The 25,422-nt window shown below is 40.2% G+C and overlaps 1 protein-coding gene across 5 annotated transcripts in view; it reads left to right on the top strand.

The window, feature by feature from the left end:
- The window catches only part of NTN4 (netrin 4), a 133,914-nt gene extending 123,071 nt beyond the window's left edge, over nt 1-10,843 (top strand). For all 5 annotated transcript variants that reach the window (XM_007523189.3, XM_060195572.1, XM_060195569.1 and 2 more), the window contains 2 exons: nt 2,215-2,385; nt 9,447-10,843. In XM_007523189.3, coding sequence (XP_007523251.1) covers nt 2,215-2,385; nt 9,447-9,583 — 308 coding nt within the window. In that variant the 3' untranslated portion in view covers nt 9,584-10,843. The remainder of the gene's footprint in view (nt 1-2,214; nt 2,386-9,446) is intronic.
- The last annotated feature ends 14,579 nt before the right edge of the window (nt 10,844-25,422 follow it).

The following is a 25,422-nucleotide window of genomic DNA, read 5'->3' as shown; positions in this document are numbered from 1 at the left end:
TATGACATTTTCAATATATCAAAGTACCAGCATTATATGATAATATCAAACCACTATACTCACTAAGTTATAGTTGTGAACGGACGAGGCCCCTACTCTCTTTGAATTTACATTAACACTGTGCTAGGTTGAAACTTGATGCATTTAGCTCATCAGGGTTCTAGTTTAAACTTTTTTTTTTCATTCCCCACCCCCATTTTTGTTGCCCTTGTTGTTATTATTGTTATTGTTGCTACTGCTGTTGTTGGATAGGACAGAGAGAGGTCAAGAGAGGAGAACAGGAGAGAAAGATAGATACCTGAAGACCTGCTTCATCGCTTGTGAAGCGGCCTGCCCCGCAGGTGGGGAGCCAGGGGCTCGAACCGGGATCCTAACGCCGGTCTTTGAGCTTCACACCATGTGCGCTTAACCCGCTGTACCACCGCCGGGCCGCAAACGCTATCTCTAATCAACCAGTAACCAGTCATGAAAATTTGAATGTGCCTCTTCATACCTAAAACAGGACCAATGAGCTCTTAAACGCTCTCAGAAATCATAGGTTTAGTGATTGTGTGAGGACAACCACCTGACCACCATATGGGGACCAAGTGACTAGGGTTCTCTTCTTAACACAGAATCTTCCCTCAAGACAGAGACGATCCAGCAACAATTCTCCTAGTAATATACAATATTACATTCAATCTTCCTTAAGTCTACTTTCTTCCTCTCCTCAGTTTATTCCACTACTGAATATCCATTTTGCAGTTGGAAGAGCATAACAAAATCACAAGTGAGATAAAATGCTGGAGCTCTGTCAGCAAGTAAAAGCACAGCTTCCCTAACCCTAAGCAGCTTATGTTTTATAGCAAGAATGGAGATTATATCATCCACAGCATTAGTTAATCCTTTGGGGCTATGTAAAATATATTCTGGCAATAACATTTTCTTCTTTTTCATAACATGCATAGTCATCTCTAAGAATATAATATAAATTATAATTACAATTTAAATAAAAACTCAGATAATAATTCTTTTTTTTGTTTGGTTTTTTTGTTGTTGTTGCTAGATAATAATTCTATTCCCTATGTACCTTCTTCCTGTCTAGATTTGATAATTGAATATGTTTAAGATTATGTTTACTGTAATCAAGTGATTAATATTCTCTTAACATAGTAATACATAATGGAATAACAGTTGGAAATGTCTAAGAAGGAAGTGTACAGTTAATTTTTATTTATTTATTTTTAATCAGAACACTACTCAGCTCTGGCTTTTGATGGTACTGGTGATTAAATATGGAAACTTTGGTGCCTCAGGCATGGAAGGCTCTTTGCATAACCATTATACTATTTCCCTAGTGGAAGAGTACAGTTAATATTGATAAATAATATGAAAACACAGGGAGATGAGAAATTGTTCCCATATGTCAACAAATGTACTCTAAACCATTAAATCCCCAATAAAATGATTTTCTTTAAATTGCCATCAGGGTTATCACTGGGTCTCAGTGCTGGCACTATGATTCCACCATTTCCAGCTGCCATTTTCTCCTTTTTTTTTAAATCTTTTTTTTATATTTATTTTATTTATTTATTCCCTTTTGTTGCCCTTGTTGTTTTATTGTTGTAGTTATTATTATTGTTGTTGTTGTTGGATAGGACAGAGAGAAATGGAGAGAGGGAGGGGAAGACAGAGAGGAGGAGAGAAAGATAGACACCTGCAGACCTGCTTCACCGCCTGTGAAGTGACTCCCCTGCAGGTGGGGAGCCGGGGTTCGAACCCGGATCCTTATGCCGGTCCTTGTGCTTTGCGCCACCTGCGCTTAGCCCACTGCACTACAGCCCGACTCCCTCCTTTTTTTTTTTTTATCTTCTATTTTACTTGACAGGAGAGAGAGAAACTGAGAGGGGAGGGGAAAGAGAGAGAGAGAGAGACCTGCAAACCTGATTCACCACTCATGAAGCACTCCCCTGCAGGTGGGGAGTAGAGGCTGGAACCCAGGTCCTGGTGATATGTGCGTTTAACAACATGCACCACTACCCAACCCTAAAATGACTTTTTTTAAGTAGAAAAAGTCAAGACTAAAATGCAAAAATGGATGAGCTTAATGACTTTTAAAGCAAATTTCCATATCCTAATCATTAATTCACTTTTCCATTATATTTATATTGTTCAAACCTCAAAGGATAACATGAAATTTGATGCATTCTGACTTCTGGAATTGTATTGTTACAGTGCTAAAAATAAAGATTTTATCAGCTCATGATAAAGGATCTCATGCTGAGGTCAATGTGAAGATAAAAAAAGTCTTAAAATCTACCAAATTGAAAATTTTACGAGGAAAGAGAACATTATATCCAGAATCGTGGACCAGCAGAGGCTGTACTTGCCCAGTCCTCAATCCTGGTGAGCAATAGACTTCTCTGTCTTAAAAGAGATCTTGTCTCTGCTGATTTGCTGTTTGTCTTACATTCTCTGAACTATACAGTTTAAAATAAACGTAGCACGCACATCTCTTCTTTTCACCATCTGAATTCTGGGGGGAATCCAAATAAAATTCTTTGAACTGACATCAAAAAATTCTCTTAAATTCTCTTAAATTCTATAAAAAAGTAAAGTGTTTTCAGTTCATCAGTATAATATTCTCTGTCCTGAAAGAAAAGCTTCAGATGGTTCCAGGTGGCCAGTGGCAGAGAGAGCACTTCGATGAACTTATCTGCCACTGCATGCTATCTGAATGTTAGATCCCATTACAAGCCTGAGTAGAACTTGCTCCCAAAGGAAGTTTGAATGCAAAAGCCCATCTGTACAAATAATATTGAATTCATTTTTACTATTGCATGAGAAGCATCTGTTTCTTCTGGATAGAAAACAATTCTCAAGTTCTCATCATGTTGTTTTTCATTAAATGATCATTCTGATTTCATATTAGGAACAGCTGTTTTTTTTTAAAAAAAACTATACAGTCTTAGAGAAATTTATATATTATAGCAGAGATAGACACAAGAAAGCACAGACTTTTTATACTATAAAATATATAATACTCTTCCTGTTCTATTATAAGATGTTTATTTCTCTGTGTCCCTCATTAAATTTAAGGGAAGAATTTAGATTTTTTTATCATATTACCTCTAGTACCTAACATTAATACCCTATTAATAATAGCACAGTACACAGATAATAAGTCCTAGTAAAACAAATATTTTTTAATTCTCTGTATTTCCTTGTGTATGTTACTGTTATCTGTGTCATTATGTCACTTTTAAGACAAGTGCACAATTTATGTTCTGCATCTAATTCCTTACAACTACAAGTCTTAAGAAACCATCGTTTTATTAAAATAAGTCATTCATGGTCTTAGAGTAACAAATTTGTAACAACCAAATAACTGAGATAAAGAAAAAGATAAAAGAATTATCAACAAAATGAAACCCAACCTAAAAAATCTAGATAATTATATGAAAAAAAATCCATGACTTTTTTTTGGTTGTTGATAAGTCTCATGCACCTATATTCATATCAATTCAGTTTTCATTTAGATTCATTTAAATTGTAATAAAAGTAAAAAATGAATTTTATAAATAGATAAATAGCTGTATTTAAAGATTTAAATATATTTACATAGCTATATTTTCAAAGAACAAATAAAATAATCAGAAACTTGAGTTTTGAGTATAGGAAACTACAAGCCACTAGTTTGATTTTCATTTGATGCAATGATCTGCATATAGGGCTTTTCCTAAAAGCAATTTTACCTAACAGAAGAAAAATATATATATATGCCCAGTTTCCTAATAAGACATTGAAAACAAAAGCTTGGACCATCTGAGCCACCCTCCAGGAAGTGAACTATACTTCCTAATCAGGTTTCTGCCAGAGTCAAGAAATCAAATGAGTTCATCACAATTGAAAACATAAGTACAGTTATTCAAAGAATTCTTGAAAACATGTTTACTCACTTTGAAGAAAAGACTGGGACCTGCCAAAGAAAAACCAGACACTCTTTCATTTTGCTTTGTTTTTACAAGTTTACAAGTTCAATAGCTAAAGCTAAAGAAAGCTGATAAGAAAGCCCTGAAACATTACACACCAATTTGCTTCCTTTGCTACTTTTGAAAAGGAGCTGTCTAATCACCACCCCTGCAAACTCATTCATTCCTGCATTCAGACATACTTAGTAATTCCTCAGCCATACATTTTATAATATGAAGACTAGCATAAAGTGTGGAAACAATGAACTCTGCCCTCAACTATGTACTGAAGTAGCTGTCAAAACATAGATAGCATAATAAAGTGTGAATGCTAACGCTGTATTATTATACATTGCTTTCTATGCTAATTTTGGCATGATGTTTCTCCACAATTTATGGATTTATTCACTACCTATTTTGTTCAATTTATACTTACACTTTAAATTAATAGCAAATTCCTACACTTTTTTTTTTTTTGCCTCCGGGGTTATCACTGGGGCTTAGTGCCAGCACTATGAATCCACTTTTCATAGAAGCCATTTTTTCCTTTTTTTTTTTTCCTTCTCTTTATAGGGTAGGACAGAGAGAAATTGAGAGGAGGGAAAGATAGAGAGGGGGAGAGAAAAGACACCTGCAGACTTGCTTCACCACTTGTGGAGTGAACCCCCTGCAGATGAGGAGCGAGGGGCTCAAACAGGGGTCCTTTCATGAGTCCTTGTGCTTCATGCTATGTGTGCTTAACCTGCTGCACTGCCGCCCAGGCCCCCACTATTTGTTCTATTTAAAATTTAAAATACCCTGTTAACTCATAATTCTGTAAATTAATATTAAATCATTAATTAAATAAAAGAGAAAATTAAAGTAAATTCACTTGAATTACTAGACTTATTATTTGAGGTTTTCTAAAGTTTCTTACTGTCATATATTGACCTCAGTTCAGTTTCCCAGTTGTCCCAAAGTCCTTTGTAGCTAGTTTGTCCTTGCTAGTATTCAATCCGGAATCACATATTGTATCTAGCTACTTGTTTTGAATTGCTACCAATATTATCTCTGGGCCTTGATGCTAGTGTATGATGAACCCACTGCTCCAGGTGGCCTGTTTTCTTTGTTTTATTAGAGACTGAGGGATATCAAGAAGGGAGGGGAAGAGAGAAAGAGAGCTATCTGGATACCTGCAGCATTGCTTTACCATTAGTGAAGCTTCCCTTTGACAGGGGCATTGGTAACATATGCTTGGTAACATATGCACTCTACTGGGTGTGCCACTGCCCAGCTCCCCATCTAGCTTTTAAGATCCTTGAGTATTTTTTATTCAAATATAGTTCTTCTTATGATTTTTAAAAATATTTTTAATTCTCTCTTGATTATTTCTGGGGCTTCACTGCTCCAAACCAGCTTGTCCTGATAGAAAGAGCAAGACAAAAAGGCAGACAGACAGAGAGAGAGAAAAAAAGAAAGGGAAGGAAAGGAAAGGAAAGGAAAGGAAAGGAAAGGAAAGGAAAGGAAAGGAAAGGAAAGGAAAGGAAAGGAAAGGAAAGGAAAGGAAAGGAAAGGAAAGGAAAGGAATGACATCTAAGCTTTCTCCAGTGTGGTAGGGGTAAGACTTAAGTCTAGCAGTCCATGTGGCAAAGCAGTGCACTGTTTCTAGTGAACTATTTTGCCAACTCAAAGAGATCATTATTGATACAGAAACCAGGCCAAATGCCCAGTAGTCTGTCCTAATTTTTGTATTTTTGTCTGACTGGTTCATTGTGATGTCATTTAGCTTATCCTTCTCTCCTTCCTGTACTCTAGAAGGAAAGTCTGAATGACTCAAGGTAAACATTGGCTAGAATTACTTACAGAGATACTGGTATACTTCTTTTTGAACCACATCAAAGACACACAGCACCTTGGCCGACCACCACCATCAGTGTTGCTGATCCTACCCTTGAGTTAGTCTAGTCTCTCCATGGACAGTTTTGTTTCCCTTTTGAGTCTAGGGTAAAAAAAAAAGCATATTGTGAGTAAGGAAGCGGTACAACGGCTATAAAGTGTCGGACTCTCAAGCATGAGGTCCCAAGTTTGATCTTGGGCAGCCCATGTGCCAGTGATGTCTGGTTCTCTTTTGCTCTCCTCCTATCTTTCTCATAAATAAATTAATTACTTTTAAAGAGAAAATAATATACTATCAGGCTAGTCACTAGAAACACTCATTTTCCCATTAACAGTGACTTCATGTTTTTATCATCAATTGATAATCCTTTCCTGATTAATTTGATTACAGTTTAAGAAATGGTTTCTGTAATTCCATCAAATTGCCTTCATTTATTAGCCAGTATTCTTCTCTAAAGGGATTTTCTCAACCGATTAAGTTACCATGAAATACAGTCTCTATTATAAAGACAGGATAAATGCTAAATTCTTTTCCTTTGGCTTCCAGTTTTTAAAGGAAGAACTTTAATAGCTTGCCTCAAAGATGACAAATTACTTTTCTCAGACTTTTCTGAGTCTTATTTTGGAATTATACATTTTTATTAATTTGGCTTCAGTAAACACAAATATTATGTTTTGTGGTGCTCAGATTAACATAACTTTGTCGATTTAAAACCCCTTCTAGGGGAGTCGGGCGGTAGCACAGTGGGTTAAGCACAGGTGGCACAAAGCGCAAGGACCAGGGTAAAGATCCCAGTTCCAGCCCCCGGCTCCCCACCTGCAGGGGAGTCGCTTCACAGGCGGTGAAGCAGGTCTGCAGGTGTCTGTCTTTCTCTCCCTCTCTCTGTCTTCACCTCCTCTCTCCATTTCTCTCTGTCTTATCAGTGACATCATCAACAACAGTAACTACAACAATAAAACAACAAGGAGAACAGAAGGAATAAATAAATATTTAAAAAATAAAAAAATAAAACCCCTTCTAGCTAGCTGTTGAGGTGGGGGGGTTGTTTGTTTGTTTGTTTTGGTTTGTTTTTTCGTCACCAGGTTTTCACTGGGGGTGCGGTGAGGGGGAGGAGAGAAAAGTAGCACAGCACCTAAGCTTCTTCTAGTGTAGTAGGGGCTGGGTTTGAATCTGGGTAAAACATGGCAAAGCATGCATACTATACAGGTGAAGTGTTTTTGCCAGCCCCTGAGTTGTTTTTAAAAATTACTTCCATAAGGGCTTGGCAGTTATGCACCAGGTTGAGTGCACACACTATCATGCTCAAGGATCCAAGTTCAAACCCCTGTATCCCACCTACAGGTGGTGAGCTTCACTGAAGGTGAAGCAAGTCTACAGGTGTTTATCTTTCTCTCTTCCTCTCTAGCCCTCCCCCTTCTCAATTTCTGTCTGCCCTATCAAATAAAATAGGAATTTAAAAAAAGGGGGGGGATGGTCACTGTGAACTGTAGATTCATAGTCCCTGCACCAAGCCCCAGCAATAGCCCTTGTGGCAATAATGTTTTTCAATTATTCTCATAATTTTTTGGAAGTATTTTTGCATTTTAGAACAGTAAGATGGCCCGTATTTACTTTGTGTCTTCCTGCCCTGATACAATGTGCAGGGGCTTGGTTCCTGGGTCCTCTCTCTGGAGTCGCTAGCTGGACAACAAGGCAAGCTTCAAGAAGTTGTGCTGAGGTGAATGGGCAGTAGTGCATCCACTTAAGCTTCTCAATTTCTATCTGTCCTATCAAATAAGGGGGAGAATGGTTATATATACACACATGGGTTTAAATCTGACATATTTAATTGAGGTTTAATAGCATATATATAGCCTCTCCAGAGTTATTGCTGAGGCTCGGTGCCTACACTGCAAACCCACTGCTCTTGGAGGCCATTTTTTCCCCATTTTGTTGCTCTTGTTGTTATTGTTGCCATTGCTGTCATCATTGTTGGATAGGACAGACAGAAATCGAGAGAGGAGGGGATACAGAGAGGGGGAGAGAAAGATAGACACTTGCAGACCTGCTTCACCGCCTGTGAAGCAACTTCCCTGTAGGTGGGGAGCCGGGGGCTCAAACCAGGATCCTTATGCCGGTCCTTGCGCTTCACTCCATGTTCACTGCACTTAACCCGCTGCACTACTGTCCAACCCTCCGCTAGTATTTTCTTTAACTGACGTTTTTTAAACTTTTTAAAATATTTATTTATTTCCTTTGTTGCCCTTGATTTTTATTGTTGTAGTTATTATTGTTGTTGTTATTGATGTCATCGTTGTTGGATAGGACAGAGGGAAATGGAGAAAGGAGGGGAAGACAGAGAGGGGGAGCCAAAGACACCTACAGACCTGCTTCACTGCTCGTGAAGCGACCCCCCCTGCAGGTGGGGAGCCGGGATCCTTATGCTGGTCCTTGTGCTTTGTGCCACCTGCGCTTAACCCACATTGCTACCACCCGACTCCCTTTAATTTACATTTTAAGTATATTTACCTTAGATTGGAAATTTTATCTTTAAAATATAATAACTTATTAATCCTATCCTATAGCATTAAAAAAGGTTATTCCAAAATACCTATGCCAACATTATTACAAGCAGTTAGTGAGGGAAGATCATCATATTCATTTTTATTAATATGTAGATAATAAAACTGCACTTTCATTTTGTGTTTGCTACCCCAATTTTTTATGTGAAGTCTGAAAAGAATTTTTTAAAATATCTGTCCATTTATTAATGAGAAAGAGAACCAGGGCATCACTCTGGTATATGGAGTGCCAGGGATCAAATTCAGGACTGTATTCCTGCAAACATTTTGAACTACTGTTATACCATCTCCTCAGTCACTGAAAAGATTTTTTTTTCTGTATTTTTTTTTGCCTCCAGGGTTATTGCTGGGGCTCAGTGCCTGCACTATGAATTCACTGCTCATAGAGGCCGTTTTTCCTATTTTGTTGCCCTTGTTGTTGTTGTTGGCTAGGACAGAAAGAAATCAAGAGAAGAGGGGAAGATATAGAGGGGGAGAGAAAGACACCTACAGACCTGTTTCACTACTTGTGAAGCAAACCCCCTGCAGGTGGGGAGCCAGGGGCTCAAACCAGGATCCTTGCACTTCGGGCCATGTGCGTTTAACCCGCTGTGCTACCTCCTGGCCACCCACGATTGGATTTTGAATGCCACCTGCAGTTGCCTTGGCAGGACCAGACCAAATGAGTTCACACATCAGATCTCCCCACCCCTGCTTTAGAAGGTGGTATAGAATAGAATAAAAGTTGCAGAATAAGACAGACTTGATCTTAAATCAGAGTGTTGCTTCTTACTGGGAAACACCAAATGAGTTTTTAAATTTTGATTACCTCAGCTTCCCCATTTGTAAAACAAGAAGAAAAACAATACATACTTTACAAGGTTTGTTTCAAAATAAAATGAGAGAATCAAGTCAAGTGATTGACACAAAGTAAATGTTTATGAAACACCAATGGTTATTGCCTGGGACTCTTTCAACCATGAATATGTAAAAACTTGAACCAGTATACACAAAACTGCTGAAATTCCATCTCTCCCTTCAATGTGATGCTATACAGCTCCTAACTTTATTCTCTTTTAGGTTTGGAGTACCTTGTAGCTGGGCATGAAGATGTAAGAACAGGCAAACTAATCGTGAACATGAAAAGTTTTGTCCAACACTGGAAACCACATCTTGGAAGGAAAGTCATGGATATTTTAAAAAGAGAGTGCAAGTAGTAATAAAGGTGTGGAATCCCTAATGGCACTTGTCTATGTATAAAACACAAATGTAGTGGAAAGGAGACCTCAGAAATGAAACTGGAATTTTTTAAGTGCCAAAATACATAGAAGTATTTCAATGTATGGGCCTATTTCTTTGAGGTCCTGTCTAAACACAGTTTGTCTCATAAACAGAAATGAAAAATCCTATGCTAATACCCGTTTGCAATGGGTACTGATCCTGGAATTGATACTAAGAGTGTTTTACTGGTAGTTTGATATTTAGTAGCACTTCATTAAGGGCAATACATGTACTAAGGACTCCTCATTTTCTGATATGTTATTTAAATTTGTGTTACTTAAATTACTGAGGTTTAAGGAAGCCTCAGCCCTTCTATCAGAAAAGGTGTTTCTTTAAAAGAGCCTTCTTTTGTGTGATGTGCGCGAACTTTGGTCTGTGGGGTGTGACATGAAACCTCTCCACATGTACTTAGTATTCCCTTGTATAAAGCACTTTACTACCTACCACTTGAGTTGTGAAAGTTTGGAGACTGCTTTTGCAGAAAGAAAAGGACATGGGAGAAAAATCCACTGAAACAGAAGCACTGGCACCACGTGTGGACAAAAGTGACCATATAAAGAAATTGTCCTCTGAACTCAAACATTTGAGAAAGCTATATGAAGACGCAACCTTAAAGAAAGATATGTTTGCGCGAAGTCTCAACTTCAGGCTAGAGGTCAGATCCCACATATACTAGCCATGATGAAACTTTAAAAAAATTAATAAGAAGAGTAGAATTTAAAATATTAGAAGTTATAAATGTAGAGATATGTTTGAGTAAAGAGGAAATAAATTTTTAAAAGCTCATTTATTTGTAATGTGTTTGTAAACACTTCAAAATTATTATAGATACAGAATTTGTTTTATTTTTTGTGTTTAGTATTTAAACCTGAATATTGAAACAGTTTCCTCCTTGTCTTTATTAACAATATATGGTCATCATATTTACTGTACTCATTTTTGACACTATGTATGTGATGGTTCATCAAATTAAAGTTTCTCACTAGTGTTCATCTGATATAGCCATGCATACACACTAGACTGTTTCTTCTGTGCTTGAATACACAAAACATGAACCACAGTGCCATAAGATTAACTTCATATAAAGAACATATTTTTCTGAGGTCCTGTGGACTACAAATTTATATATATATATATATATTGCTTTGTTAATTTTTTATATTTCATATATGTAATAAAGGAATATGATCTCCTGATTTTTGTCTCATTTCTTGGTCAACTCTTTTAGTGATTCTAAGGCCTACCTTTTGTTACTGAGGAAACTAAACCCACAAACTGAGTAAACCCACAAACTAAAAAAAAAAATATCAAACTAAGATCTTATATTTCTACTCTATTGCTATGAAATTTGGGGACAGAGTAGATAGTAATTCAGACAGATTTAATGTTTGCAGCCTTGAACCACAAACTTCTTTCGTCAGGTGTGTTACATTTACTTTTTTTTAAGAAGCAACTGGCTGCCCCCCCCCCTTTCTTCTATTTGTAGGACAGAGAGAAACTGAAGAGGCTGAGGGGTAGACAGAGGAAGAGAAAAAGAGACACCTACTTCAGACACTGCTTCACCTCTTGAGGACCCTGCCCACTGCAGATGGGAAGTGGAAGCTTGAACCCAGGTTTTGTACATAGTAACATGTGTGTTCAAATGGGTGTTCCAGAAGCATCCAATAGCACAGCTATATACAAGATACTGGGTACTGTACAGCAAACCATAACAAAGGGACTTTTCAAAGTTAACCCAATTAACAAATAATGTGATGATAACATTAACTATCGATTGTCTTTTTGAACCCTTAGACAGCAGGAACCTCACATCTCCACTATAGAGCCCCTACTTCCCCCAGTCCTGGCACCCTTGGATAGGGCCCACTTTCCCGTATGCATCTCCCAATCCAAACCACATAATATTGCATCCGCCGATCACAAGCTAACCAACGCAACGATTGCCACCTCAACATGCTTCACCTCAGACTGTATCCAGAGACTTCACGTGTGGAATGACAACCCTTCAGCTTCATTACTCGGGTGAGACCTTTCCTTTTATAGTATACTCTAATTTCATCTCAGGTGGTTCACTTTCTAACAAAGTCCCATAACCTAGATATACACCAGTTTCTGTGAGAGAGAGCTTATGTGCACACGTATCCATAAACTACTGCAAAATATATACCTGAAAGCAGAAGTACACTAGAGTTTGCAGTGAGTACCTCCCTAACACTTCCTCTCCACTATTCCAAGCTTGGGATCCATGATTGCTCAACAAATTGTTTGGCTTCATATGTTAACTCTCTTTTCAATCACCAGGTTCCAGATGCCACCAGGATGCTGGCTAGGCTTCCCTGGATTGAAGACCCCACCAATGTGTCCTGGAGCTCAGCTTCCCCAGAGACACACCTTACTAGGGAAAGAGAGAGGCAGACTGGGGGTATGGACCGACCAGTCAACGCCCATGTTCAGCGGGGAAGCAATTACAGAAGCCAGTCCTTCTACCTTCTGCAACCCTCAACGACCCTGGGTCCATGCTCCCAGAGGGCTAGAGAATGGGAAAGCTACCATGGGAGGGGGTGGGTTATGGGGATTGGGTGGTGGGAATTGTGTGGAGTTGTACCCCTCCTACCTTATGTTTTTGTTCACTAATCCTTTCTTAAATAAAAAATTAAGGAAAAAAAAATCAAATGGGTGTTCCACCACCCAACCCCCTACATTTACTTTATAACAATGAGAAATCATATGGTTTATAAAAGTGGAGGGAGGGGTGTGAAATCAAAGAAACTCATTCTGAAAGTAAACAACAAAACGGAGCAGGAGCCAGAGCTAGCAACACATGGCCCATTTCTTCACTCAGCCACACTTCTTCTTCTTTTTTTAAATATTTATTTATTTGTTTATTCCCTTTTGTTGCCCTTATTGTTTTATTGTTGTAGTCATTGGATAGGAGAGAAAGCATAAAGAAAAGGAGAGAGATGAGAAAGACAGAGGAGGAGAAAAAGACAGACACCTGCAGATCTCCTTCACCGCTTGTGAAGCGGCTCCCCTGCAGGTGGGAAGCTGGGGGCTCAAACCAGGATCCTTTTGCCAGTCCTTGTGCTTTGCGCCACCTGCGCTTAACCCGCTGTGCTTCCACCCAACTGCCTCAGCCACACTTCTATATGCACCTTCTTATCCTTGCCATCTTTCAAAATAACTATCTCAATACCAAAACAGCAGACTCAGATAAAAATGCCATCTATGGCTTCAGATAAACCCGAACACTTTCCTTCAAGAGCAACTGGGGAAAAGTGCTCTCAGAGCTCTCCCTTCTGTACGAGGGCTTTAGGAGTCAGCAGACTAGCTAGCTGCACCATCTCCACATAGCTCTCTGCATGACTCACTGGAGTTCAGTTCGGTCTTTGCCCTTATTACATCACTTTTCCCATAGAAGGATGTTACTAATACTTTGTATTTGATGCAATGGAAACTCTCAATAATGGGATAATCTTTTAATAGTGTCCACTAAGTGAGGTCAAATCTATGGGGATGTGACCATGAATCCAAAAAGCAGTGTCCATCTGGCTCTATTAAACAGAGATGGCCTACCAATGGTAAACATAGTTTTTTGGGGGATTCTTTGGACTTTTGCAAAACAAATCCTTTCCTAGATGATCAGTCTTATTAACTCAGAAGGTTGGGAAAAAGAACATTGAAAATTCCCTGTGCTGGCTGTCCATTCGCCACTCCCCTGGGATGCCTGAGAACAAGTGAGCGCCCTCTGGGCTGTTAAGTTTTGTCAGAGGCCCCACACTGAATTGCTTCTGTGTTCACTGTTTCAATGATAAGCAGTCTCTTAACTGGACTTTATCAAAGAACCAAAGCTACTCACAATTTATTTCCCACAGCTTGGAAGGGAAATACGACCAACATCAGTTTTGCCGAGGAGATTGGTATGATAAAAATGGAACAGGAGCAAAGGGGTGTGCCTCGCATGACTAATTTTTTAAGTCTCCCAGAAAATGGTTTGCTGAGAATACTTTTCTGAAAAATGATGCCCTAGTTCCTGCTTTCTTACCAAAAGAATTTAAATTTTTCTCTATTTTTCTGAGCATCATCTGACTGGCACCTGCAATACCTTAAACGTCAGACTCCCAGATTTATTTTTAGGAGTTTCATATATGCTAAATAATTGAAAAAGCAGAAATCAAGCCATGAGAAAAACTAATCCCTGGGTCAAACAGATCTTTTCAAAATGTGAGGTGCATGTTCTATAAAAAGAGGGTATTAGTAAAGATTGAATATATCTCTGGTCTCTTAATATGTAGTCAAGGTGAATGATAATGTCCGACACTAGTTATCTGTAATCAATTAATTTATCAAACAAACATATCTAAACTCTGTTAAGAATTATCAAGTCATAGTGCACTTTAGACGCTCACAGGTAGCGGCAGCCAGAGAATGAGCCCTGGTCCCAAAGGGGGAAATGGCCGCTGTCAGTAAATGTCCACAGTGTGAGTGAAATGGTCTGTCCAGAGTCTCCCTGAGCATCTGCTTCTTTCAGGACACCACCAGTAATTGCAAACATGTTGGATAAAAAGTAATAAGAATAGGGAGTCGGGCGGTAGCACAGTAGGCTAAGCGCACATGGCGTGAAGCACAAGGACCGGCGTAAGAATCCCAGTTCGAGCCCCTGGCTCCCCACCTGCAGGGGAGTCGCTTCACAGGCGGTGAAGCAGGTCTGCAGGTGTCTGTCTTTCTTTCTCTCCTCCTCTCTGTCTTCCCCTCCTCTCTCTATTTCTCTCTGTCCTATCCAACAACGATAACAGCAATAATAATTACAACAATAAAAAAGCAAGGGCAACAAAAGGGAAAATAAATAAACATAAAATATTTAAAAAATAATAAGAATAATTAAGAGTTTATCAAGGCAGGTAGGTGGCAGCTCACCTAGTAGACCACATACATTACTATGCTCAAGAACCCAGGTTCTAGCCTTCAGCCCCCCACGTACAGTGGGGAAGCTTCAAGAGAACTGAAGCAGTACTGCAGGTATCTCTCCTCTCTCTCTCTCTCTCCCTCTGTCTTTCACTTCTATAAATAAAAATAGAAAAAGAGAAAAGGAAGGAAGGAAGAGAGGAGAAAGAAAGAAAGAAAGACCAACTAGCTCAGTGGAGTCACCATGAAGACACCAAACCTTGATGACAGGAGAAAAGGGGGGGGAGTAGAGAGTGCTTACCACAAGGTTAACTTGTTTCTAAGTTCTGTACATGTAATCTCATTTGATCCTCCTAAGTGCAAATTTCCCAAATGTGGAAACAGAGGCACGAAGAGAATAAGGTGTGCAAGAAAACACATATCATGATGGAATTTGGGTTTGAACCCTAGCATGCTGCACTCAGAGTGCATTTGGACCACTAAAAGAAGTCCAGTGAGGTGCCATGTATATCATTTTCCTTATTACTGTTTCTTTTAAACTGCAGTTGAGGGAAGTACATTAAATTTCCAGCATTTCTCCAGTTTTCCATCTTCTCTTTAATTCTTTTTCTTCCCTGTAGGCTATGGGAGCCTGAAGACTTTTAAACTATAAGTAGGCTTCTTGGGAGTCACAGCGGGTTAAGCACAAATGGCGCAAAGCACAAGGACTGGCATAAGGATCCCGGTTCGAGACCCCCAGCTCCCCAACTGCAGGGGAGTCCCTTCACAGATGTTGAAGCAGGTCTGCAGATGTCTGTCTTTCTCTCCCCCTCTCTGTCTTCCCCTCCTCTTTCCATTTCTCTCTGTGCTATCTAACAATGATGACATCAATAACAACAACAATAATAACTACAACAACAATAAAAAGACAACAAGGGCACCAAAAGGGAAAATAAATAAAATTTAAAAATGAATAAATAAAAGTAGGCTTTGTAGCTTAATCCCTCACTCCTGAGCAAGAGATAAAGCAGGGTGGGGGAGAGATAACACAGCGGTTATGCAAAGAGACTCTCATACCCCAAAGATCCAAAGCTCCAGGCTCAATTCAGCTTCTCTACCAAGCTGGACAGCACTGCTGGGTGCTGTGAGTTTCTGAACAAGTCCTGTTTATAGTCTGTAGGTTCAGAGGCAACTATTCACTATGTTCTCATCAGGAGAACAACATGGAAAGGCTCCCACCACACAGCCCCACTGATAGACCACCAAGGTGTAGCTCTTCTCCTGAGTTTCCTGGTCAGTTCTCTGTCCCCTGGTGTCGGCACAGGGCCTCCCCCCTGCTGCTCCAGCCTCTGAGGGCAGTAGCAGTGGAGACTCACAGTTGCATTTGGTGAGTCTTAGGGGAGTCCTCTCCTCCCTTCAGTCATATTTCTGTTGGCGAAACAGACTGGAGGTGGCGTCTCAACCAGTAAACTGCCGGACTGTTACCAGCCACTTAATCTCTCCCTAGGCTCCTCTCTGTCCATGAGCCACACGTGTTTGCACTCACTGGTGATTTGGTGGCTTCCTGAAGTCCTTCTAGTCCTGCCTTGTTGGGGTCCAGATGATCTCCTTTGGTGTTCCCAGTTGACCCGGGAGAGCCAGTTTTCCTTCTTCGAGCTCCAAATTATCATTCTTTTATTTTTTTTTTCACCAGAGCAGTGCTCAGCTCTGGTTTATGATGGTGCAGGGATTGAACCTGGGACTTTGGAGCCTCAGTCATGAAAGTTTCTTTGCGGAACCTTTATGCTATCTACTCTGCCCCCAAAGTATCATTCTACATTGCAGTTACATAATTTCTACCATCTTCTTCATTATTACATTGCCTTTAGGGTAATACATAATTCATACTAACATGAAAAAGAATGTATTTCTTTTATCTTCACTTTTTAGATTTTTGAGGTCTATTTAGACCCAAGTTCTGCTTGTGCATTCATCAGTAGTAGCCCTGAGTAAGCAACTGTGAAATGTAACACCATTTCAAATCACTTGTCTCAACTCTGATATTTGATGTGCACAGAAACTCTACTTGCAAAATGAACCAGAAGGAATTACGGCAGAGAAAGTTAAGGAAATATTGAGAATGTAGGCATTTTTCAGCTAAAGAGCTAGAAAGAACAAGAGGCAGGAAGTGAGGGATAAAGGCATAAAAAAATAAAGGAAAACAACAGCTGGAAAGAGAACCAGATGGCGTGTTTAGCAAGAATACACACACTATGTCAAAGCAGAAGCTACTCAGTCTACCAACTGCTCCATTGATAGAGACTAGCATTATGTAAGACAGTTCTGAATGTTTATTATAAAACCTGTTTCAATCCAACTCTCTTGCTGCTAGTTGTGTTTGAAGAACCAGAAACATGGAAGAAGAAAAAATAGAGAACCTTTAGATAATAGTAAATAGAAGGATTCAGTTTGTCCCCCCAAGGAAGAACAAGTTTTCAAATGATTTTTAAGGCTTTATTTTTATATTTATTTATTTATTTATTTATTACTGGATAGAGACAGAGAGAAACTGAGAGGGGCAGGGGTGATAGAGAGGAAAAGAGACTGAGAGACACCTGCAGTCCTGCTTCACCACTCATGAAGTATCCCCCCTGCAGGTGGGGACCAGGGGCTTGAACCTGGGTCCTTGCACACTGTAATGGGAACAACTTAACCAGGTGCACCACTACCTGGCCCCTCAAATGATTTTTTAAATTAGTGATTCAATAATGATTAGCAGATTTGTAAGATAATAGGGGTATAATTCCACACAGTTCCCACCCCCAGAGTTGAGTTCCATGTCCCACTCCCTCCATTGGAAACTTCCTATCCTTGGCCCCTCCAGGAGTATGGACCAAAAATTTCTATGGGGTGCAGAAAGAAGGTGGAAGCTTCCAGTGGAGGGGAATGGGAATTGTGTGACTTGTGCCCCTCTTATCCCACAATCTTGTCTATCAGTATCAAATCATTCATCAAAGAGAGAGAGAGAGAGAAAGAAAAGCTGAAAAATAAGAAAACACAAAACAGAACTTGGACTGGGTTTGGCGTATTGCACCAAAGTAAAAGACTCGGGGGCGGGGGGCGGGGGGAGTACAGGTCCAAGAAGGATGACAGACGACCTAGTGGGAGTGGTACTGTTATGTGGAAAACTGAGAAATGTTATGTACAAACTATTGTATTTGCTGTCAAATGTAAAACATTATCCCCCAATAAAGAAATGAAAGAGAGAGAGAGAAGCTGAAAAATAAGAAAACACAAAACAGAACTTGGACTGGAGTTGGTGTCCTGCACCAAAGTAAGAGACTCTGGAGGGCTGGAGGGAGGGCTCAGGTCCCGGAACAGGATGGCAGAGGAGGACCTAGTGGGGGTTGAATTGTTATGTGGGAAACCGAGAAATGTGACACATGTACAAACTACTATATTTTACTGTTGACTGTAAACCACTAATCCCCCCCAATAAAGGGGGAAAAAAAAAGAGGGAGAGAGAAACACACCTACAGCACTGCTTCACTGCTCATGCATGTGTGGACTGGGAGCTTGAACCCAGGTCCTTGTTCATTGTAATGTGTGAGCACAACTAGGTGTGCCACCACCCAGCCCCTCATTGAAACAATTTCTTAGTGGCATTAAGCATTCAGGCATGCTTGATTTCACTGCTACTGAGCCGACAACCTTTTTTTTTTTTTTCAGGGAAAGAGAGAAGCAGCGAGGGAGGTAGCCATGCCACAGCAGTGCTCCACCATTCTTGGTACCTCTTTCAATGCTCCCATTTGGTGCCAGACCTGAACCCAAGGCTCCACTCATGGTAATGCATGTGCTCTACTGAGTGAGCTCAACATGAAGTAGAGTTTTATTTTTCACAAAGTACACAGTCAAGAAAATATTTCACAGTAACCAGAACTGCTTGGTAAAGGGACAGAAACAGAAACACTGACCAGTAGAATAGAACTGAGAGCCCAGAAATAAGCCCCCACACCTACAGACATCTAATCTTTGGCAAAGGTGGAGAAAGCAGAGTCTCTTCAACACATGATGTTGGAAAAATTGGGTTAAAACATGCAGAAGAATGAAATTGAACCACTCACGATATTTCACCAAATACAAAAGTAAATTCCAAAAGGTTCAAGGACTTGGATGTTAGACCAGAAACTGTCAAATATTAGAGGAAAATATTGACAGAACTCTTTTCCATATAAATTTTAAATACCTCTTCAATGATACAAATCTAATTACAAAGAAGATTAAATAGAAAATAAACCAATCAATAGGACTACATCAAATTAAAAAGCTTCTTCACAGCAAAAGAAACCACCACCCAAACAACAAGATCCCTTACAAAACTTGAGAAAATCTTTACATGCCACGTATCAGACAACAGGCTAATAACCAAAATATATAAAGACCTCACCAAACTCAGCAACAAGAAACCAAATGACCCCATGCAAATATGGGGAGAGGATATAAACAGAATATTCACAATAGAAGAGATCTAAAAGGCAAGAAAACATATGAAAAAAATGCTCTAAGTCATTGTCAGAGAAATGCAAATAAAGACAACAATGAGATATCACTTCACTCCCGTGAGAATGTCAGACACCAGAAAAGGTAACAGCAGCAAATGCTGGAGAGGTTGTGGGGACAAAGGAACCCTCCTGCACGGCTGGTGGGAATGTCAGTTGGTCCAACCTCTGTGGAGAACAGTCTGGAGAACTCTCAGAAGGCTAAAAGTGAACCTACCCTATGACCCGACAATTCCTCTCCTGGGCATATATCTTAAGGAACCAAATATACCCATCCAAAAAGATATGTGTATACCTATGTTCGCAGCAGCACAATTTGTAATAGCCAAAACCTGGAAGCAATCCAGGTGTTCAACAATAGATGAGAAGCGCACGTAGCACAAAGCACAAGGACCCCCATAAGGATCCTGGTTCATGGGTGGTGAAGCAGGTCTGCAGGTGTCTATCTTTCTCTCCCCCTCTCTGTCTTCCCCTCCTCGCTCAGTTTCTCTTTGTCCTATCCAACAACGAACAACAACAACAATAATAACCACAACAAGGCTACAACAACAAGGGCAACAAAAGGGGGGAAAGGGTGGTATCCAGGAGCAGTGGATTCATGGTGCAGGCACTGAGCCCCAGCAATAACCCTGGAGGCAAAAAAAAAGTTGTGGTATATATATATATTACACAGCTATTAAAAAATGGTGATTTCACTTTCTTTACCTCATCTTGGATGGAGCTTGAAGAAATCATGTTGTGAGATAAGTCAGAAAGAGAAGGATGAATATGGGATGATCTCACTCATAGAAGTCGAAAAATAAGAAAACAGAACTTGAGCTGGGTTTGGTGTATTGCACCAAAGTAAAAGACTCTGGGATGGGTGGTGGGGAGAATACAGGTCCTGGGAAAGGTTGACAGAGGACCTAGTAGGGGTTGTATTTTTATGTGGAAAACTGAGAAAAGAAAAATGTTGTGCATGTACAAACTACTGTATTTACTGTTGAATGCAAAACATTAATCCCCCAATAAAGGCGGAAAATTTTTTAAAAACCAAAGTAAAGGACTCTGGAGTGGGGGGCAGTGTTCAGGTCCTGGAACATGATGGCAGAGGACCTAGAGGGGGTTATATTGTTATGTGAAAAACTGAGAAATGTTACACATGTGCAAACTACTGTATTTTACTGTTGACTATAAATCATTAATCCCCCAATAAAGGGAAAAAATAAAAATAAATAAGTATTTCACATCAGTAAACATTGCCCAGTGCTCATTTTCAATGTGTGTGTGTATTCATCACAATGGTTATCACTTTTGCCCTTATTCTATATTGAAACTATGCTAAGTTTCATATATTCATTTCCTTAGATATCACCTAACAATCCATTTCCAGTATTACTAGGTGGAAACTGAGGACCAGAGGATTTACATAACTTGTCCAAATTCATAAGATAAGCAAGTGACAGAGCTAGAATGTTAACTCTGATATACCTACCTACTACTGCAATCTATACTTCTAATCTCTAAATTAGAAGTCTCAAGACCCAGGTTTAAAGCTAGAGGTACTGAAGTCTCTAACCAGTGGGTTTTAAATAATGTGCAAACAATAAAAAGAAAAAGAAGTAGACATGCAGCCCAGGAAGTGTCATAGCAGATTCAGTTCTCAACTTGCAAGCAAGCTCCCAAGTACCCTGGCACTGCATATGCCAGATTATTGCTTTGGTTCTCTCCCCCACCCTCCGCCTCCTATTTCCCTTTTATTTCCTTGTCAACAAATAAATCAACATTAAAAAAAAAAAAAAAAAAACAGCAGCCATGTTTGTTAAAAGCAGAGTCTCAGCGCCTACCTCAGAACATCTGAGAAAGGACCAAGAATGGACATTTTACTAAGCACCAAAATGAATCAGATACAAGAGGTCTATAGATGAGTGTTTGAGAAACACTGCTCTAGACACTGGTCAGGAATTATCTTTCAGCAGAGTCATAGAGCACATTCATTAGTTCTAGCTCTACAAATGTATATCCCTCTGGTCATAGTCAACTTGGACTTCATCACAAATGCTATTACATAAGTAGGAGAATAATGAGTATTGCTATGGTTACCTAGAAACTAAGATGTCGAATAGAAAGGAGCCCCCCCCCCCCCCAGTTACTATGTGCCAGCTACTTCCTAGTCAAGCCTTACTCAAGGTTGTGAAATAACCAACTTTGCCTTTGACATCATAGCTCCTCAGTTCACTCTGGCAACATCTGCCCAAGTGTTCAGTGCCTTCATACTGCTCAAGGTTTACACGAAGATGCTCCACTGCACTCAGTTTCTCTCCAGCCTTAAATAGTACCCTTACTTGTCAAGCATCTCCTCATGACCAAGAGTGTGACTGATAGACGGATGATTCATTCTAACATGATACTTTCCTGTTCTCCCTCTCCCCTTTCTCCTTAACACAATTCTTTATTAACCCAAATAAACCATATATGTCTGCAGAAAGTTTTTTTTTTTGTAATTATTATTGTTGTTAGTGATGTTGCCATTGTTAGGACAGAGAGAAATGGAGAGAGGAGGGGAAGACTGAGAGGGAGAGAAAGACAGACACCTGCAGACCTGCTTCACTGCCTGTTAAGCCACTCCCCTGTGGGTGGGGAGCTGGGGGGTGCAGAAAGCTTTAATGGGTGATTCTTATCATGGGAATTTCAGGCACTGATGGCAAGCCAATGAAGGAGATATTTTTGGTCAGCTTTGCCTTTTTTTTTTTTTTGCCTCCAGGGTTATTGCTGGGGCTCACTGCCTGCTCTGCGAATCCATTGCTCCTGGACACCATCTTTTTTCCATTGTTGTTGGATAGGACAGAGAGAAATGGAGAGAGGAGGGGAAGACAGAGAGGGGGAGAGAAAGACAGACACCTGCAGACCTGCTTCACCACCTGTGAAGCGACTCCCCTGCAGGTGGGGAGCCGGGGGCTTGGAGTTGCCTGCGCAGGTCCTTGCAGTCCTTGCGCTTTGCACTGTGTGTGCTTAACCTGGTGGCTACTGCTCAGGCCCCAGCCATGCCTTTCAGTGCCTCGTAGAGGAGACTACTTAGGCAGCTTCCTACTTAGCCTTTAGGCAGTGCCAGTCCTGCTCACTCAATTGTACCCTCACTCAGAGGTTTTAAAAAGGAGAAAGGTGAAGAAAAAAAAAAAGTGACATTGAGAAAGGAAAACAGAACTTACCCTCTCTCAGAAACAGGGGTTAAGTCACAAGCATAGTAAAAGTTCATGCAAACTTTTCTTGCCTGTTCTTGTAAATTAGAAGCAAAATCCAGAATGGTGTTTTCCTTGGCAAATATAGGGAGGAAAATCAAGACATGTACACAGCATGCTCCCTAGCCAACAGAATCCCTTAACCTCAGAAACACTCATGCTACACAGGCATACAAGCTCCAGACTTACTCACAGAGACTTGCCCAGCAGTGACCTTCAGTAACTTACGGAGCCTTTAGAGCAATTGATAATACACAGCTGGGCATTTCTGTCAGTGTTCCTTGCTTTTGATAAGTGTTATATACTAAGTAGTTTGAAGTAAAACATGCATGCACATATTGAATATATTTTTAATGCTGTATTTACAAATACACTTGATCTGTATACCAAATAGCTCCGGAAAGATGACTAAGTTTAGGAGAAACCTCTACAAGTTTTCACTTGTCTCCAAATCATATATTATTAGGATTAGGTAAAAGTTATTTGAGACCAGAGAAATAGTTCAGTCACTAGGAGATGGAAGTTGCATGCCTAAGGTCCCTAGCACCACCTTATGCCAGAGCTGAGCAAAGCTCTGATCTCTCACTCTTACTCTGCCTCTACTTTCCCCTCCATAGTAAGCAACATCTAAAGCTTTTTTTAAAGTTCTTTGACCCCCTTCTAACTTATTTTACCTAACATGATTAAATGTCTATCCCAGTTGTAGTAAAAGAGAAAATTTCATCATTTGATAGTTGACTAGTTTTTTATATACAGCTTCTTGAACTACTCATCTGTTTGGGTCACTTCCAAACTTCAACTATTACAAATGAGACTTAAGAAACAAAGAAAGGGGGAAAATACAAGGCAAAACTCGTAGATGGAGTCTACAGCAGCAGACCCAAGAACTCCATAGGAGAGAAGGAGAAGAGAACTGAAAAGGGGATTGAAGACTCTTTCCTATGTTAGAGAAGACAAGTTGGTGGAGGATGTGGTTTGCTGCCACCTAGGATGAGGAGAGAGGTGTTACTGTGCACCTGTGACAGCAGCCCAGTAAAAATCCTGTGCAACTTTTTAAAGTTATGTGAGAGGCGATACTTCAAATCTTGTACTGGGGAGAGAGCTCATCTGGGAAGATGAGTCCTTCGCTAAGCCCAGATTTGAGCCCCCAGTACACACCACACAGGAGTACTATGGCAATAGGGAACCTTCAGTGTTATTGTGTGTGTGTCTCTCTCTGTCTCTATGTGAAAAAGTCGGCCCAGAGTGGTGATGCCTCAGGGATGACAAAGTCTAATATTAGTTCTGCTTGGTTTTTCATGACTCTAATTCAATGTCTTCATGTATTTTAACTAGAAAACAAAATAATACATGTAAAAACAACAAATGCCCCCACAATATGAACAGTCCTTTACAGTCTAATTTCACAGCAGTAATTAGATGCTTGCCCATTCTCACTTCCTCATCCAATAGGTAGTCCATTATGTAAACTCTGCACTGAAGCAACAGGATTTATGGAAGGCTAGGCATCAGACCAGCATTTTTTTTTTTAGAGTGCCAAACACAATCACAATAATTACCTCAATTAATCCTCAAAACAACCTTTTGAAGTTAAGTGTTGTTATCTCACATTATAGAGAAGAATGTAAGAGTAAGGGTAGAGTAATTTGCCCAAGGCCAGCAGAGTCAACTATGTAAAGTGGGGCTCTGACTCCCTGCCCGATGCTCCTTCATCTTCTGCTCTGAGATTATGAACTCCCTTCTCAGTTTCATTAGGAGGATTGTAGAGTTTACTTGTTTGTTTGTTTTTTTTCCCCTTAAGACCATTCTATGTAGAAGGTGCTGTTCTGGACCCTGAGAGTAGAACAGTAAGTAAATAAACTTCCTACTTTCACAGAGTTTACATTCTAGTGGACAAAGACTTAGAGAAGATAGACTTATAAAGACAGACGATTAACTGTATTGGAGAGCATATATATCCCATTCTCAATGCCCTAAATGATTTAAGATATTCATTTTTTCATCACTAAAGGGAAAATTCAAGGAATAGACTTGGCTAACTTGATTGAAATCAATGCTTCCTCCCCAAGCCCCCTATGAATTGAAAGCAACAGATGACTAAAGTCTTTAGAATGGAAAGTTGTAATAATCAGCTAATGACCACAAAGCAGATGATTTTTCAGTTACACTAAATGCCTAGAAGGCAGCTACAAATCCTTCCTCCCACCACCCATTGCTGGGAAATTGTGCAGATGCAGTCACAACCGCCATGTTGTCCCCTCAGGCTATTGCTAGTTCCCACGAGAGTTGGGACATTCTTGGAGTGCCTGTTCAGCCATGTTGTGCCCTCAGGGCATTGTCAATTCCCCGTGATAGTTGGAGTGCTTTGGTCACTCCTCCCCCTTCCTATTCTCGTGAGAGTTATTATCCTACTCTGGAGTGCTATGGTTACTCCTCCCCATTCTCATTCTCACGAGAGCTGCTCCTATAAAAGCCCTTCTTCTTCTGCACCTCTCTCTCTTGCAGGCCCTTCACTTCGGCCCTTCACTTCGGTGACTAGCCGCAGGGAAGGTTGCTGTGTGAAGCGACAATTTTTGCTACCTCCACGTGGCCCAAGCTGCTTCTCTCTCACCCAACTCTGAGGTGCCAGTGCAAATAAAGGATTGTGTTCTCCTTTCTGCTCCAAACCTCCTTTTTCTGCGTCCCGCCGCAGCAAGTGACAACCCATTATGGAGTTGACAAGGTCCAGTCTGCTCAGTGCTCATCGGTTTTCCTTTTGACTTTAAAGGTTTACAGCACCTCTGTCAGACACCCAGCATGAAGAACACAGGATCCTTGAATGCTCCAGCTATGTCTCTCCTGCCGGTTCTGTTCCCCACAAGTCTACTAGAGGCTCATCTACTTAAGTCATGGTATCTGAGGAAGATTCATTTGTTTCTGTGAGAAGTAACAGTGACCATAATGGAAAAATAAATTCTAGTCATTCTTTCAGACCGTTGAGAAGTTCCAACACATTCCGACTTTGAAATAATTCAAGTCCCTCCATTCATGTGAAAGTCCCAGCATCACCATCTCTGTTATGAGCATTTACTAGGTTGAGGCTCTCTTAATGAACCTACGCATTCACATTCTCTCCTGGCCTTTTTTTCATGAACCACA

This window comes from Erinaceus europaeus, chromosome 7 (genome assembly GCF_950295315.1).
Source record: "Erinaceus europaeus chromosome 7, mEriEur2.1, whole genome shotgun sequence".
NCBI classification, from domain to species: Eukaryota; Metazoa; Chordata; class Mammalia; order Eulipotyphla; family Erinaceidae; genus Erinaceus; species Erinaceus europaeus.
The sequence above is the reverse complement of the archived record's forward strand: the minus strand, read 5'-3'. Positions and strand labels throughout refer to the sequence as shown.